Raw genomic sequence first — 17,197 nt, 5'->3', positions numbered from 1 at the left:
TGTTCCCACGTTCGCATGTATTCCAAACTTTGCATACATATTCTTTGAGCTATTCTAAGACATTCCAATGTATTGCATGTCAAGTGTCTCTTCAATTTTACGCAGTTTTATCTTATAGCACTTTACCGTACGATATTCCGTTGCACATTTCAAGTTGAATTTATTCACTTGAAATCTCTGTCGTTGAAGTGTTATAAAGGTTTTTTATTGTTAGAAAAGTCTATTCACCCCCCCCCCCTTCTAGACTTTTCACCACCCTATCGGGACCAACATCTTCCTTGGGTTGTGAACCTAGGGCTCACTTTGCCTTTGGTCACATTCACTAGTAATTTTAAGGTTTCGAAATGTTTAGCTTAGATAATGTCTCGAGCAGTCCTTTTGAATGGTTAACATGGTTAACGCTTCAAACCTTAAGCCTCTCGGATATGAATGGTTGACCTTACCATTCACCCCTTCATACTCCTCGAAAGGTAGGTCCTTCCTTTTCTTTGACCTTTACAATCTTTCAGTTACGAATGGTTGTCCTTACCATTTGTTCTTCTAATACTTCGAAAGGTAGGTCCTTTCACCATTCGGCCTTTGCAACCTTTCGATCTTGAAATATTCTACTTTTCGAATCTTCAATCTTCAATCTTCTTATTCTTCTTCTTGAGTTATTCGAGAGATAACAACTCGAGGGATGAATAGAATTGTTACTACTTTAGGTACCATTCGAATGTTGAGCAAAAATAAATCCTAAGTCTAGAAAATAAAATAATTGAGGTCTAAAATTCCTATCATTTGGTATCATCAAAATCTAAAAAAAAAAGTGTTACCAACATTCATATTAAGATCCAAAGTTTAATTTGCATACTCCAAACTTTTGCAATGTAAAACTAGTTTAATTTTATTGATATAGTATTCCCATAACCTCATTTAACCTTCTAATGTCGTTGCTATTTTTTGTTTCTAATGTAGATTATGAGTTAGAATAATGTAGATTATGAGTTAGAATAATATATTATGTGTTAGAATAATGTACTTTATGTGTTAGTATAATGAAACTTCTAAGGTAAGATAATGTACTTTACGAGTTAGAATAATATACATTATGCTTTAGAATAATATGTACATTATGAGTTATAAAAATGTATGTTATCGTGAGTCACATGAAAAAGAAAATTTATGCAAAATAACGTCATGTTTGGATCATAATCCACACATCTATGTGGTCCACGGTCCACACAATATCTAATGGCCATTTTCTAGTAGGGAGTGCTCTTTCTAGCACATGAAAATTTTAAATAACTAATAATAGTGCATAAACAACGGTCAACTATAATATTAAATTAAAATTATCAAATTTAATCCTTAATTATTAAATCATTTTCAATTGTAATCTATCATTTTTTTTTTGTTCAAACAGAAGAGGGGGATACCCAACAAACGAAAGAAAAACTAAATAAAAGGTGCCTCGGACACAAGGACTCGGCGATTGAACTGCACTCCAATGCTGTCTTCATACAGCATGGTTTTAATCACATCTGGTGCAGCACTCAGCTCAATACTGTTACTCGGGCTTAAAATGGCCTCCTTCGCAAGAGCATCAACTACCCTATTTTTTTCCCGGAACACGTGGCGGAATTCCACCGAATGAAACTTATTAGACTCCGCACGGCATCGCTCGATGAGATTGCTATTCCCACCTCTCGAGAGGGTAGGATTACCCAAAAGATCCACCACGGTTCGTGAGTCACTCTCCACAATAATATTTTGATAGCCTCGTTTAAGCGCCAACCGCAAACCATGCCACACAGTCCAGGTCTCAGCCGCGTCGATGGAGCAGATTCTAGAATTTGCAACAAAGCCTCCCTTCCAGTTGCCATCATGATCCCAGATTACGCCCCCACATCCAGCCCTTCCGTCGGCGGACGACCAGCTGCCGTCAACATTCACTTTCACGTAGCCTACGCTTGGTTTTTTCCAAGAAACCTGAATGGTAGTAGTCCGGATTGCACTCAAACCCGGTGGCCCAACCTTAGAAAAAGCAGTTTGTATCTCACCCTCTTGTGCTGCAATCCATCTGAGCTTTTGTTCCATAGGCATACTACGACCATTGAACACTTTATCATTTCGCCATTTCCATATCCACCAAAGGTGGATAGAGAAACGCTCTGGCCATCCTTTCGCAAATCCCATGTGCTTATCGCCTAGCAAGTTGGCCGTTAGCCACTCCCTCCATCCGAGCTGTCGAAGATAAGCGTCCAGATTTGGTCCATATGCAGCACTCCAAATTGCTTTAGCTTCCCCACAGTGTCTGAACAAGTGTTCACAGTCTTCCGAACGCCCTGCACAGAATAAACACGAAGTATTAGAAGTGATATGGCGTCTTGCTCTTTCAACATTTGTTAGAATTCGCCCATGCTGAACAAGCCAGATAAACACACAGATCCTGTTAGGCACGTTGAGTTTCCAAAATCGTAACCAGTCGTCTTGATTTGCTGACCCAGTATTGAGGGTGATCGACGCATAGGCTGAGTTGATAGAGAAATCTCCGGTAGGGTCGAAACCCCAACCAACTTCATCATCGCACTCCGGATCCCTGGAGAGAACAAAACCATGAAGTTTCGACTTAATATCTTCTGGAAGCGAATCGTTTAAAAGCTCCCATTTCCATCCTCGCCCCTCCTCCCACAAGTCACGGACCTTTACATATAAATTCGGGAGACTTAAAGGTGTTCGCAAGAATCGGTTCAAAGGTTCATTGTCAATCCACTTGTCTATCCAAAAATTTGTTTGACGCCCACCACGAACCACCTTGGTCATGCCAGCTTGTACAATATGTTGAGCTGCTAGGATTCCTTTCCATGCGTTCGAGATATTGCCGCTTCTAACTCCGGCCCGGCTTCGACGACCAGACTCCGAATACTTGGTCGTGAGAGTTCTAACCCAGAGGCTGTCACGCTCCTGTTGCAAACGCCAACCTAGTTTGGCCATGAAGGCCATATTCATCTCATGAACCTTAAAAATCCCAAGCCCTCCCGCGACCTTGGGTTTCGTTACACTATCCCAATTCACCAAGCTCAATTTGTTTTGGGTACCTTCCGACATATTACCTCCCCATATGAATCGTCTGGTGCATTTCTCTATCTCAGAACATACCCTTGCAGGAAGCACAGCGGTTTGCATGGCGTAAGTCGGTAGAATTGAGCACCGACTTAGCGAGAGTGATTCTGCCCGCTAGCGACAACGTTCTTGTTTTCCAGCCCTCCATGCGCCCTTTTATCCGATCAAGAAGGCTAGAGAAATGATGTTTTGTAGCACGCCCATGGGCAAATTGCACACCCAGGTAGATACCCAAGTTATCAGTTTTGGCCAAATTCAAATTATTGGCAATGTCAGAAGCAACAGCAGGAGCAACATTTTTTGAGAAATACACCTGCGATTTATCATAGCTAATTTTTTTACTAGAAGCGTCACAAAACCGATCAAGACTATCACGAATGACGGCCACCTGATCTGGAGATGCTTCTGAAAAAAGAACAAGATCATCCACGAAGCACAGATAGGAAAGGGGAGGTCCAGAAGAGGACAATCTAATCCCTTTCCAAACACCTTCCAGCACTCTACATTTTATCAACTGACTTAGCTGTTCCATACAAAGAACGAAGATGGCCGGGGACATAGCATCCCCTTGACGTAGTCCCCGACTCGGAGAGAGCTGGGGTAGGGTATCACCATTCCATAAAAGCGACATTCTAGGGGTTTGAATACAGTGCATGATGAGCTTGATCCAGTTCTCGTTTAAACCTATCTCCGTTAGGGTAGAGCGAATGAATTCCCAAGATAGGCGATCATTCGTCTTCTCAAAATCCAGCTTAATAGCCATGAACCCCGTAGACCCCTTTTTAGAACGCATTGTGTGCATGATTTCTTGGTAGATAAGAATGTTGTCCAAAATCTGACGGCCATTGACAAAGGAACTTTGATACGGGTCCACGATGTCTGGGAGAATGCCTTTCAAGTGATTAGTAATCGTCTTAGTGATGATTTTATAACTTACATTGCACAGACTAATAAGCCGAAATTGTCTTACAGTCTCCGGGGACTTAATCTTGGGAATTAGAACCAACAGAGTATCATTTAGACCGGGAGGTAGGGAACTTGAAATGAACGCTTCTTTAACAAGCTTGAAGACACTATCCCCAACAACATCCCACATGCGTTGATAAAAAGCGGCGTGGAAACCATCCGGCGCGGGAGCCTTAAATAGAGCCATATCCATCAACGCACTGTGGACCTCGGTGATAGTAACAGCTTTATTGAACTCTTCCCATCGTGTATGGTGGAGTTGCGGAAAACCTCCCCTCCTCTCAACGGGCCGAAGCGGCACGTGATTTTCCGTAAACAGCGTAATAAAATAGTCCCTAACATGATTCTGGAGATGATCTGCCTGCGTAATCCAAATCCCAACATCATCCTTAAGACTCTTAACCGTATTCCGGGCTTTTCTTACAGTAGTGGCTGCATGATAATACGCGGTGTTCCTATCGCCCGAGGTAATCCAATCTTCCCGAGATCGTTGATACCAGAGAAGTTCTTCCTGGTAGAGGATTTCTTGATACTCTTTAGACAGTTTTTTCTCCAGCTTAGCTAAGCCTCCATGGTAGGCAGACGAAAGACGGGTTTGCACTCCTCCGAGACGTGCAAGGATGTTCTTTTTTCTATAAAAGATATTACCGAAGGTGGATTTATTCCACCATCCCAGAGCTTCGGCCATCCGAGAAATATTGTCCATGAAATGGTGATCAGAATCCCACGTCGTTTGAATAACATCCCGCAAGCCCTTATTTGTTAACCATGCAGCCTGGAATCTAAAATTTGGCAATCTCCTAGTAACTTCACGTCGGAGCACCTGGAGCAGGATCGGGGTATGATCCGATGAGAGCCTAGGTAGATGGGTGACAGTGGCGTCGGAGAAACAATTCCACCAATCAGTGGTACATAGGACCCTGTCTAACCTGGCCCCTTTAGCCGACCCAGTAGTGTTGCCCCTCGACCAAGTGAGCTTTGGACCATTAAAACCCATGTCAATGAGTCCTTCGTTCGCTATCCAATCAGCAAAATCAGAGCAGCGTTGAGACGAAAACGAGTTGTAATTACTTGTTTCGTCTCAACTCAAGACAGCATTGAAGTCCCCAGCAACAACCCAGGGCCCCGAAACACCTTGTTTAGCCATAGAGAGCTCTGTCCATAATCGACGACGGAGGTGGTGCGTAGGGCTGCCGTACACCACTGCTAAATGCCAGTCAGCATGATTTTCCTCCCGAACCTGTAGAAGAATAAATTGGGGGTGAGTGGAAACGACTGAAATCTTACGGGCATCATTCCATAAGACCCAAATACCCCCACTAAATCCAACCGCCTCAACCCGAACCCAGGCCGAGTAGCCTAATTTCATACAAATAGAATTCGCATGAGATCCGGAGACCTTAGGCTCGACGAGGCCCAGAATAGAGGGCTTGTGGGTCTGGATGAGATTCTTTAAGACACAGTGGAACTCCCGACCACCCGCGCCTTGACAATTTCAAAAAAGACAATTCATGGGAAACAAGAACACAAAGAACGGAAAACAACGAAAAAGAAACACCGAAGAAAAAAAGAAAAAACACAAGATCAGACGGCAGGAGCAATGGCATCCTCCGCCAAACCAGGACCCTGAGGCATGTGATGCTTCGGAGACTAATCCCCAGCTGCATCTAGATCATTATCCATAGGGTCCTGAGTAACAGCAGGCAAAGGGTCCTGCACAGGCTCCTGATTCGTGACTCTCGTTGTACTGATGATACTACCCCCATTCTCCCCCTGGTTGACCACATGGTCATCTTCTTCAGCTGCCCTTCGTGAACCCCTCCTCTGAGAACTCCTCCCCGTCACTGTCCTTTCCGCCCCCATGGTAGCTTGAGCTTGATGAGGCTCATTAGCGATTTGTTTTTCATTGGCTATAACATTGCTTCTACGCAAGGTCCCCCTGGGTTGAGCCGGCGCCGCATTCTGGTTAATTCTTCTATTTTCACCACGGTCAGCTGGTTCGCCCTCCCCAGATTCCATAGCACAATTAGTGTCCGCCTCAGAATTCCTCACCGGAACAGATTCTGTTTCCAAAGGTGCAAACCTCGACCCCCCTGCAACTGAGGCCCCATTCGCGTTACCCGCCATCACAGGCTGACCCGCTGTTTCTGTAACACCCCAATTTTCAACTCTTACATTTATTACAAATCAGTATTCATATGCTGCGGAAGCTTACATCTTATCAGCAGAAAACTGGGTGCTACCGCCACACCTAGAGTGAATTCTATCACCTCTTTGACAAACTCCACTCTAAGTGCACAGGCTAAACTTACAACATTAACAACAATCCCTGTCTACATCAAAGAGTAGACCCCAACCTCAACTTCCATCCTATTCAGAGCTCTTCGGGCTACAGGAACCCACCCTATATAACATCTGTTAACAGAAAACACATTGAAGTGTAGTTAGCACGACGGCTAAGTAAGGATATCCATGGGTTATTCAAAACTAAATAAAGGTTTTGTAAAAATTGTCACATAGGAAACCCTATACCTTACTCATCGGCAAAGATTCTACCTGCAACAGTTATAAATAGCAACTTGCATACATTATGAGCAAAATTCAATAACGTCTCATATCATTTTCCCTCTTGACAAGGTCATTTGGTAATCATTTACATACCCAATAATATATTGTTAAACAATTAAGCATACTAGTAAGTAGTAGAAAACATAAATCACACATCTTGCTTGTAATCACCTTAGTAGAAAAACCTTTCCCTCATAATGAAATTCTCATCACTTTTCACTCTTCAAAGAGTGAGATCACCCACAACCTTTGGGTACTTAATTACTTGTCACATCTTTCTTTCCCGTAGCTACGGCGTAACTACATTCACATTTCAAAATTCCTCTTAGTCCTAGATAGAAAGTGTGAGGCCTTTGGAGTCCTTTCTCCACTTTTGACCACTTGGATCATTGAACTCGGGTTCAGTGGTCATCGCCCGGTCTAATACTGATCCCCTGGATTTATAGGAGCGTTGGAATGATTCCTAGCTAGCCTCACTAGGTTCATAAGAACGACACCTACCCGAACATAGAGTGACTATACTTAAGTGTGCACACCCCCGTAGGAGTACCTTTTCCTTCCGGGTGATATAGTACTCGGCGAATAGACTTCGCCCATAATATGATTGATCATACACATAATTACCATGCGGAATAGACACTTTAAGCTCATCTTTATTCCGTGGTTAACAAGATCCTTCACCACTTTTACTAGAACTAAGGTTTGAAAACATTTTTCTACTCTTTCCCTTTCCTTGCATTGAAAATCTTTTGGACATACTTGGGTCAATTCCAATACTCGGAAATTAATTCTCCCTTTAACCCAATTCAAAAATTCTCCTTTTCTTTTGCAAAACATTTGGATAATCCACTAACAACCTTTCACAATCTGCCAGTTCCGGGCAGTACAAACAGCGCAGTCCGAAAGATTGAGCCGGTAAAAATAATTCCCGAACTCTTTTTCACTTGAAATTTTTATGCTAGAACCCCAATTTATAGTACTTGATGTCCATAAAAAGTTTTTAGAACCCCAATTTATAGTACTTGATGTCCATAAAAAGTTTTGGTCACCCCAATTTATAGTACTTGATGTCCATAAAAAGTTTTGGTCATTTTGGTTCGCGATACTTGATGTCCATAAAAAGTTTTGGTCATTTTGGTTCGCGAATAAACACAGAAAATTCAAGTTTTGGTCATTTTGGTTCGCGAATAAACACAGAAAATTCCAGTTTTGGTCATTTTGGTTCGCGAATAAACACAGAAAATTCCATTTTTGCCCTTGGCAGTGTGCTGTCCAGAATTTTTTTCTCTGTGGACCAGTTTGGGAAAAAAATTCGAAAACCATACTTATACTACTCCGATCATTATGAAATTTTATATGCAGGTTCTACACTTATTGAACTACATATATGAAGAAAATAGAATCAAAATACCTTACCAAATTTTCCCAATAAATCTCGGAAGTTACTGCCAGAAATCTATCTTGATTTTTCAATATTTCCACAAGTATAAGCCTATATGGACATAAATATAATATGTACATGCATATACAAGCTATGAACATGTATACAAACATATTCATAAAACTCCTAATCTCATCATATTTCAACCAAGCTATCAATTATCTAGTTTCAAACAACCTCAACCAATTAAAGGGATTCCTTACCTCAACCGGGTTTCTAATTTCGTAGAAGATCCTTGGAGTTGATTTTCCCCAATTTCACCTTAAAACCCTAGAATTCCATCAACAACATAACACATAATTTTAAGAAATCTTAACTTAGATTCTTGTTTTAGGATGAAAAATAAAGCTATCTACCGAATAAAATTAGAGTTTTACCGAATATTTTGAGACTTGTGTAGAAATCTTGGCTATGGAAGCTAGCTTTAATGGAGGAAAAATGGTGAAGATCACTCTCTCTCTCTCTCTCTCACGAAATTGATGGATGAAGAAATGAAATGGAAGAAATGAAACTTCTTCCTTCCTAACATATATATATATATACACGTAATATTATATATATATATATAATAATAATAATAATAATAATAATAAAATATATGGAATGCTTATCCAAACTCATCTCTTAAAATTAATATTTTAATCATATGGTAAAAATTGTGACACTTGTCACTACCTTGTGGTGGGTAAGGGAAAATATCTTCTTTTGGACTGTTCGGGATTAAAACAGATGAATTCTCGGTAGAAAATAATTTAATTCCAATAATTTTCGAAACCAAAAATTTATCCCAGACTGAAACTTAAAATTGGGCTGGTTCGGTACACCGCGAAATTCTGCGATGTTACGGTCAAAATAAATTTTCACCCTTGTAGTCTGTCTAATTCCAACTTAACCAAGCAGGAAGTTCATACTTAGTCATAATACGCATAATCATCCATTTCCTAGGAAATCCGAGCTGAAAATTCGTTCCTTAAAAATTTTACGGTTCGCGACCGGTACGTATGATCGCAGCTTAATAACAACTATACTCCCTTATAAAAATTCCTTTGAAGCATCGGGAGATCATCTTATGAATTTCATAGCCTAAAGACATATTTTCCGAACCTTAGTCTTATAGGAATAGGCGAGGGGTTACAGTTTCTCTCGATTGTCCAGCACCCTGAGGACGTCTAGATTGTCGGCGCTCTTTTCGGGTCACGATCATCCACGAGCCATACGGTCTAATGCGAGACGTCGTAGCCTTCCCCTTGTCGGGCCCTTGTGGTGTATTCGCATGAGCAGGGCCCGCCGATTGCGGAGGGCGTGGAGTAGTGCTGCCCTCAGATCCGTCCATAACACTCTCACCAGCCGTCGGGCAAGCCTCCAGCCTGTGACCATACATACCACACGCGAAACACACCAGATGGATACCTTCGTATGCCACCTTCCAAACCTTACCTTCCAAAGTAAACGTGGAAATGAGCGGCTTAGTGATGTCGATTTCTACGCAAACCCTGGCAAACTTACCCCTTGACACCAAACTGGTTGTGTGGTCTACTCTCACAGTTCTCCCCAGCTTATTACCAATCTTCCTCAGACATAGAAGATTATAAAATTCCACGGGGAGATTTGGGAAACGGACCCAAACAAGGACATTTTCTGTAGTGTCAACAGTCGGATCGAAGGTCGGCACCCAGTCCTTCACGATCAAGTAATGATCAAGGGTCATCCAAGGACCCTCATACTTCGCAAATTCCAAATCTTCGCGCAATCCAAATCTGACTAAAAAATAATCGTTCTCAAGCGCTATCAATTCCAGTCGTCCTTTAGGTTTCCACATTGTTGTCAGCCGCCGAAGGAGATAAGCATAACCCACACGCCTGCCCATAACCTTTATAATCAACGTTTGTCGCCAAGGCTCCCGAATCTGCTCCTTCTCCCTCACTGAGAGGCGGACAGTAGGGCAAGTGGGATCGTCGTCTTCATCATCGGGAACCTCCTCCGCGTTAAGATCATCCCCTCCCGCATCAGCGATGTTGTCAACCAAAAAAGGTGTTGCATCAGTGCCCTTCCCAACCACCGAATCCAAATAGGAACGAGGTCTCTCGGCCCCGCTATCCACCGGATTGGGATCCACTGGCAAGAGCTGCGCTGGTTCAACCACGGGTGCGGGATTGGGCGTAGAGTCTGCCTCGATTTGCATGTCAGATTCCGGACGATCAGCGCCCGGCATCTCCTCCAACTGTGTCTCGGCAACAACCTCACCATCAGCACTCGTGTGGGCATCTGGAACCATCTCAGATGGTGATCCGTCAGCCGCGTCAGAGTCTATCGCATCCTGCAATCCATCATCCACTTTCGGCTTGTTCGTGCTACGTTCAAGCAGATCATCCTCGTCGGAGTACCGTTGAGAAGCCATAGTAGAGAGCGTTTCAAAGTTCCGTTTCATCGCATTTTTTAATTGTAATCTATCATTAATTTTCATGCATGAATTGTTAACATTAAAAATAAAATTTAAAAATTATGACAATTACGCCAATTGTTTTTCACATGCGGGGAACAAAACCTAATTTCTTTATTTTAGCAGACATAATTTCACCTTCAATGTTAACCATTCACACATGAAAAATATAAAATGGATTAAAATTATTTAAAAAATTCAAAAATTTAGGTTGAGACAAATTATTGTGTAGACCACAATAAAAAATACATTTGTAATACTAAAAGCAGATTATTCGTGTTCTGATACTTCTGAATGTACATTATACAAAATAATATAATTTCAGTATTCAAATAATGTATTTTTTCTGAATACAATGTACATTTTTAATATATTAAAGTATATTATTTGTGTACTGAATGTATATTATTTGATAGTATGATCCACACAGCTATGTGAACCATGATGATTGTTAGGATGAGTCCTAGTACAATAATTTAAAAAGGATTTTTTTTAGGTTATACTTTTTGACAATGCAAGAAGTATAAAGTTGTATAACTATGAGTCTATGGCAATATAATTATTTTCTGAGTTAATTTCACCTTTGGTCTTATGCCTATTAGGGTATTGTCAATTTTTATTAATTTTGGTCCGTCCAACCAAATTGTCGGCCAATTATCGCTAAAATGGTTTAATTCAGTTTAATGTGTTTAATGATACGGGAGATATTGTCATTTCATGTTGAAATGAAAAGGGGAAAGTGAACTCTAGCTATTTATCCCATTTTGTCTCAGCAAATTGAATAATTACGATACTTAATTGTTAGTTTTGAAAGTTGCGGATTAAAATTGACAATACCCCGATAGTCATAGGACGACTTTTTTTTTTTTTGAAACGAGACCAAAATTGAAATAAACTCTTATTTTCTTTGAGAGTCTGGTTCAATTTTGCAATGTAGAATTTTATTTTTTTTTTAAGAAAAATTGTGTTAAAGGGTAACTTGGAATTTAGAACATTAATGCTTAATTTAAGTAGCCCGTAGCTTTTACAACACTTTTCACTTGTTTAGAAATAAGAGCAAAAGCTGAAACCTGCGTCTCGATTTGTTTCTGCATTTTATCCACCCCTCACTTGTTTAGAAATAAGAGCAAAAGCTGAAACCTGCTTCTCGATTTGTTTCTGCATTTTACCCACCCCTTAGTCCCTTGAGAAAATCAAATTATAAATTAAAATAATTGAAAGTCATGTTGTCTTTGGGGAACTGATTGAATTTATTGTTGGGATAAATGTGAAGGGAGATATATAAAATGTAGAGATCCTTGAACTCAATAGTCTGAATGTGATTACATAGCTAAGTAGTGAAGCTTATTGGTAGACACTAATGTGAAATGAAAATTATGTTATTCCATTCCCTTTTACCAATCCGATCCAAATGCAAGGCCCAGTCTAAAAGTCTAAATATCTCCTTCAACCTATGCCTATATCAGTATACTGTCTAAATCACCATTTGTATATAGTCAAATTGAACAGCATAGCTTGTGGGTGGGGTTATATTATAGAAGCATTTATTGAGATTTCAGACTTCTAAGAGAGATTTATTACCAGAAATCATTTCGAAGGAGTACCCATTGGAAAACTAGTAAAAGTTCCAATTGGCAAAATTGAAGTAGCCCCCATCTTAAGAACTTCACAACTTCCATGTCTAAGCATTTAGATGTACTTAAACTTTGACAACACAGCAAAATGTAGCATAGACCAGCTTATTCTGTTTAATTTATGAAAGTGCTATCAGTATTTCAGTGAATGCTTCCAACATAAACAAATCCGCTTTTTTATCTTAAAAGCTCTTGCTCTAATCTACATGAAGGCTGGTATTGCTGTTGCATGTTCCATGCAGTTAAATAAGAAATAGATGTTTTACAGTACTTGACACATACTGTAAAGAATTAAGAGTATACTTATTGGCCAGCCTTACTAAAGAAGTGTTCTATCTGCAAGCACCCTTGAGACTGCATACTACTTGCTTTCACTCCATACTTGATTCTCTTAGCTGAAGCTGATGCATTGTTATTATCCTGCTCACAAAAGTATAAGATAGGATTATAGCTGGATTTGTACGGTTCCATTGTGTGGAATTGCTGGAGAAAAAAGGATTAATTGATTCTCACCAAGGTCTTGTGGTTCGAGGATCGTAGAACTTTGACCCTACCACCTCTACCATCTGCTCCAACAGCAATCAAATCACCAGCAACAGTAGTGGATCCTTGGAACGCTGGTGTTGATCCCTTGTTCTGTACCTTCTTGCACCATTTCCCTAAGTGCCAATTGGTTCCATCAGGACCTAGCAACCCACCAGAGAAGCAACGGTCCCCTGGGTTTTCACATCAAAAATTCAAAATGTCAGATAAAATAGTTCTCATCAAAACAGATATAGAAGATATCCAAAACAAGTACTGAAATGTTAACAACCTCCATACAGACAATAGAATGAAAAATAAATGGAGAAAAGCTTGAAAAACTAATTAGTAGTCATTTCTTAATTTCATAAAACCAAGGTTCATAGAAGTTAAAGAGCTTTCCAATGTCAAAATGCCTTATTTGGTGCAGAATGACTTAGTTTGCTTGCTGTCAAGAGTAACCTAGAAGCCTCAAATATCAACTCGGTGCAGTTAGAGGGAGCTAGAGAAAAACCTGGTTCAGCAAGGATTGACGAAGAAGTCTCTTTTCTTATATGAAATGCAGGTTGAGCTAGATTTGTGTCACCTAAAAGCACCAAATCATCATCATTGGCACCATTTGTTTTAGGTAATATGTAATTATTGTTCTTATTAGAACTCCTTGAGCTTGGAGTTTCTTCCTTTTCTGCAGCTAGTGAAATATCTGGTCCGGCAAGGATGGACGGAGTCTCTTTTCGTTTGCGAAAAGAGGGTTGAGCTAGAGTTGTGTCACCTAAAAGCACCAAATCATCATCATTGGCATCATTTGTTTCAGGTAATATGTATTTACTGTTCTTAATGGAATTCCTTGAGCTTGGCATTTCTTCCTTGTTTTCTACTTGTGGCACTTGAATCCCACTTATTGTCCTCATGGAAGCATTTACTGTTGACAAATGGCAATCAAGGAGAGTTGTTTTGTTACTAGTTGTGGGCATCAAGTGTTCGTACAGGCCTTCATTTCCACAAGTAGAAGTCTCATGTATATCTTTATCTTTAAGAAAAGAAAATTCCCGATTCTCTTGCAGACTGCAGGCAACAGTATCTTCACTTGGAACTCTTCTTGTACTATCCTTCACTTTCAATTTTTCCTTCTTTCTTGAACAAAGTAAATCAGTATGGATGTTATTGCCTTGATCCAAATCAACCCTTGACTCAAGATGCCGCTTATTTTGATCCTCATATGAGCACCTCTTAAATTTGGGTTCTGCACCAAAAGCATCAGCTGCATCTACCTCAAAAGTCCTCTTGGAAGTCCTTAAAGTTCTCAACGCTTCATTTTCTTTTGCTTCGACAGCTGTCTCGAGTTCCTGAACCCTTGCCTATCAATTGCTGCAGTTGTAAGTCTTTTTCAAAGCTCAAGCTAACCCAATCAAATTCACTATGTGTGTCATGAACTTACTTTCAGTTTATTTATCTTGGCTTTGGCCTTCTCAAGTTTACTAAGACAACGCGCTTCTCCTCTTCCAAGAGAATTGCACTTCACCATCAATTCTTTGTAACTCCTGAGATGTTGCAAGAAGACATCCAGATTAAGAAAAATTACATTTCTAAGTTGTCACGGTGTTTGGTCATTGCAGCATTATCATGGAAGTGTGGAACCAGACAACAAAGTCATTTACCTAAGGACACTGGCATTCACCTTCCCAAGGTAAAAGAAACACAAGAGAGAAGTTTCAAAAACAGACAACAGAATGATTTTACATATCAAAAATTGGGTTAAAGAAATCACCAACACAACTACCAACCCAACTCAGTAGCTTTTCATGCCACAATGTTTGAATTACAATTACTAGCATTCATATTGCTTGGGAAAAGACACTGATTTTTTTCATGAATTTTGATACTATACTTCTGAAGTTAAAGTCTACTTCTCAATAATGCAGGATAAAGACTTATATCAAAGTTCAGATTTCTAAGGTTTTTCTGCTGTTATCATGTTGAATTTTTTATCTTAAACATTCTTTTAAGTATCTATTAAGGTACTAATTGCTTGTCTTTCCACATGCCTGAAAACTATAGGGCGAGAATTACATCACTCAAGAAACCACACGCAAAGAATGTAAAAATGTAAATTGGGATTGAAATCTCTTACTTGTTACGGATGACCAATGACCTTTTCAAGACATCAATTGTCTCTTTACTGTTGGCCTCATTACCTAATGAAGCAAACTTTAGGACATCTTCTTCCTCCAAGTTCAAATCACAGACCCTACAAAATAACCCATAAAAAATTAAATTCAAAAAGCAATGTTAATGGTTTAAGAACTTCAATACTTGCTATCCACTAAGGAAAGTCACCTACAACTTGAGTGCTGCAAGTTCCTTGGCCAGTGAGAGGTTCCTTTCCTGCAGCCTTGTGCATTCTGAATTTGACCTTTCCAGGTCCTGCAACATAAATTGCCTCAAAGGACTAAGAAGTTTTCAATTGATTTGTAGACAAAAGCATGTTCAAGTAAGAGAGCACATTTAACAGTCAACACATTGACTATGACCGACAAAGCAAGACTGTGAGTACCTTAGATTTCACATAAAGCAAGTTCTGAGCCATACCACTCTGTTTCAGAGCCTCATTTTTCAGAGTCACTTCAATCTTGACCTGTTCCTTGCATGCTAACAGCTAAAACAAGGTTTTTGCAATCAAAAGAAAAATCATCAGAAAAATGAAAACAATGGCCTCAAGTAGAATGGATAGAAGAACCCAAAAATCCAATTTTTAAGGAATTTTCCTAGAATAAAGCCTTTTATCTTAACTTCCAAACTATTTCAATGTTCCAGAATATAAACTTCTTTTCTTTGGCCTTATGGTATGATTCTTGTACAACCTCCTAAACTGTGAAATCTAATTGTTGCCACGAAATGGAAAATTAAATACAAGTATTTAGCTTTTGCATTTATTGCCCTTATCATAAATCAAAGTCAAATAATACCAAACACCCTTAAAACAGATTTAGTTATTTAGACCTGTCCTTTCAGCAACAAAAAGCCAAACTATAGTTCTTCAGTGCTGAAATCATATCTTTACTGACAGTTCAATGTTTAATATACTCTAGAAATGTGTGACAAATTACATAGAACTATTTTCTCTCTCATGAACACAGCTAGATAATAGTTCTACTGTCCAGTTTGAGGCATGAAAATAGAAAACAAAATGATAGCGTACCTCTTCAGTAATATCTTTGAGATCTTTCTGGTGTTTCTCCAGAGCAGAATCCAGTCCGAAAACTCTCCCCTGCAATCTCTTGACCTCTCTCCGCAACTCTTCTGGATTCTGCTCGCAGTCACGCAGTTTCTGGGTGAAGCTTGCTTCAGTGGTTTCACCAACTGACTGAAAATAAAGCCGACCCACATTCTTCTCCTTACAGGCCTGTTTGCATACAGGACAAGTCTTCTTTCCATTCTTGCAATATTCGAACCATTGCTGAAGACTAAATTTTGCCAAAAAGAAAAAAAATGCAATCAGATGTGTGTGTATAGAAATGTTAAAATTAAGCAAGTAAACCTGTAATAGGCACAATGATAGCTACATATACATGAAACATAATTTAAAGCTGGCTCACATATTTTTCAGGAAAATTTAGGTCAACTAGATCAGTATATATGCCAATTTTATTTCCAAATACATAAACCAAGAATGCAAGTTATAGTGTACGGAGCAACATTCATTAAAGCAATTTAATCAAATTTGAATCCCTGCGAAACACACAGAGAAATACAATACTGTTTCAAAAACAAAAACAAAACAAAACACCATATCAACCTCTTAAAAAGAAAAATACATAAATGAATATAAATCCTAGACACAAAATAGTTAATTTCATGCAGACATGGAACCTCTAAACAAGATTAATGATTCTAAATGGCATCGTCACCATTTACAGCAAAAAAGAAAAAATGGTACAAATCCCTAAATGTCTCACTGTGAAGCCTATGTAGTTAAAAACCAACGTGAAAAGACTTCACATTTCATTTACCAGATAGATTGCCGTAAAAAAGGAAACGAAACAAAGGGTTTACCAGAGCTCGTGAAAGACGTGACCACAGATAGAAATCGATTGGAGATCTTCGACAATAGGTTTAAGATCTTCGAAGCAAATTGAGCAAATGGTCTTCGCGTTCTCATTCTCGCCTCCGACCATTGGACTCCTCTCTCCCCCTGCCCCCACTCAATCTCCGAGAAGAGATAATGTGGATGAAAGTGCTCAGTGGAGCCAAAGTTTTGAACAGATGGAGGGAAAACGAAAGATTGCCATCACCCTGCCTTTAGCGGGAAAATTATTTGTATTCACGAAGCATATATGTAAAAATCCACATACATTGGGCCATGGGCCACTAAATAATGAGCCCATATGGCTAATTGGACAAACTACACATTGACCAATCGTTATACCCTGCACCACGGTGCACATAGCAATGTGCACCACGATCCAAAACGACGTCGTTTTGATGTTAGTGGATGTGGACGCGAATGACTCCATGAAATTC

At 39.7% G+C, this 17,197-nt stretch overlaps 2 protein-coding genes across 2 annotated transcripts; both read right to left on the bottom strand.

Moving 5' to 3' along the window:
- Nucleotides 1–9,191: 9,191 nt before the first annotated feature.
- LOC116029652 lies at nt 9,192–10,478 on the bottom strand. The gene has a single exon (XM_031271699.1). The coding sequence runs from the start codon at nt 10,476–10,478 to the stop codon at nt 9,192–9,194; it is 1,287 nt and encodes a 428-aa protein (XP_031127559.1).
- Nucleotides 10,479–12,256: 1,778 nt separating this feature from the next.
- LOC116030628 lies at nt 12,257–16,956 on the bottom strand. The gene is made up of 9 exons (XM_031272935.1): nt 16,730–16,956; nt 15,876–16,140; nt 15,231–15,332; nt 15,018–15,100; nt 14,808–14,924; nt 14,115–14,217; nt 13,191–14,034; nt 12,668–12,870; nt 12,257–12,574 (listed from the first exon to the last, which is right to left on the bottom strand). Exons 1-9 carry the CDS (start codon nt 16,849–16,851, stop codon nt 12,458–12,460), a joined length of 1,956 nt encoding a protein of 651 aa, XP_031128795.1. The 5' UTR covers nt 16,852–16,956; the 3' UTR covers nt 12,257–12,457.
- Nucleotides 16,957–17,197: the final 241 nt, after the last annotated feature.

The sequence above is a fragment of the Ipomoea triloba genome, chromosome 9 (assembly GCF_003576645.1).
Source record: "Ipomoea triloba cultivar NCNSP0323 chromosome 9, ASM357664v1".
NCBI lineage: Eukaryota > Viridiplantae > Streptophyta > Magnoliopsida > Solanales > Convolvulaceae > Ipomoea > Ipomoea triloba.
The sequence above is the reverse complement of the archived record's forward strand: the minus strand, read 5'-3'. Positions and strand labels throughout refer to the sequence as shown.

Bases quoted from the DNA above. Each gene is read 5' to 3' on its own strand.
- LOC116030628 (XM_031272935.1), bottom strand. From the start codon at position 16,851: ATGGTCGGAGGCGAGAATGAGAACGCGAAGACCATTTGCTCAATTTGC. The intron at 15,333-15,875 runs GTACGCTATCAT...ACCTTGTTTTAG, and splicing joins TCAAAGATATTACTGAAGAG to CTGTTAGCATGCAAGGAACA. The intron at 15,101-15,230 runs GTACTCACAGTC...TTTATGTTGCAG, and splicing joins TGCTTTATGTGAAATCTAAG to GACCTGGAAAGGTCAAATTC.
- LOC116029652 (XM_031271699.1), bottom strand. From the start codon at position 10,478: ATGGCTTCTCAACGGTACTCCGACGAGGATGATCTGCTTGAACGTAGC.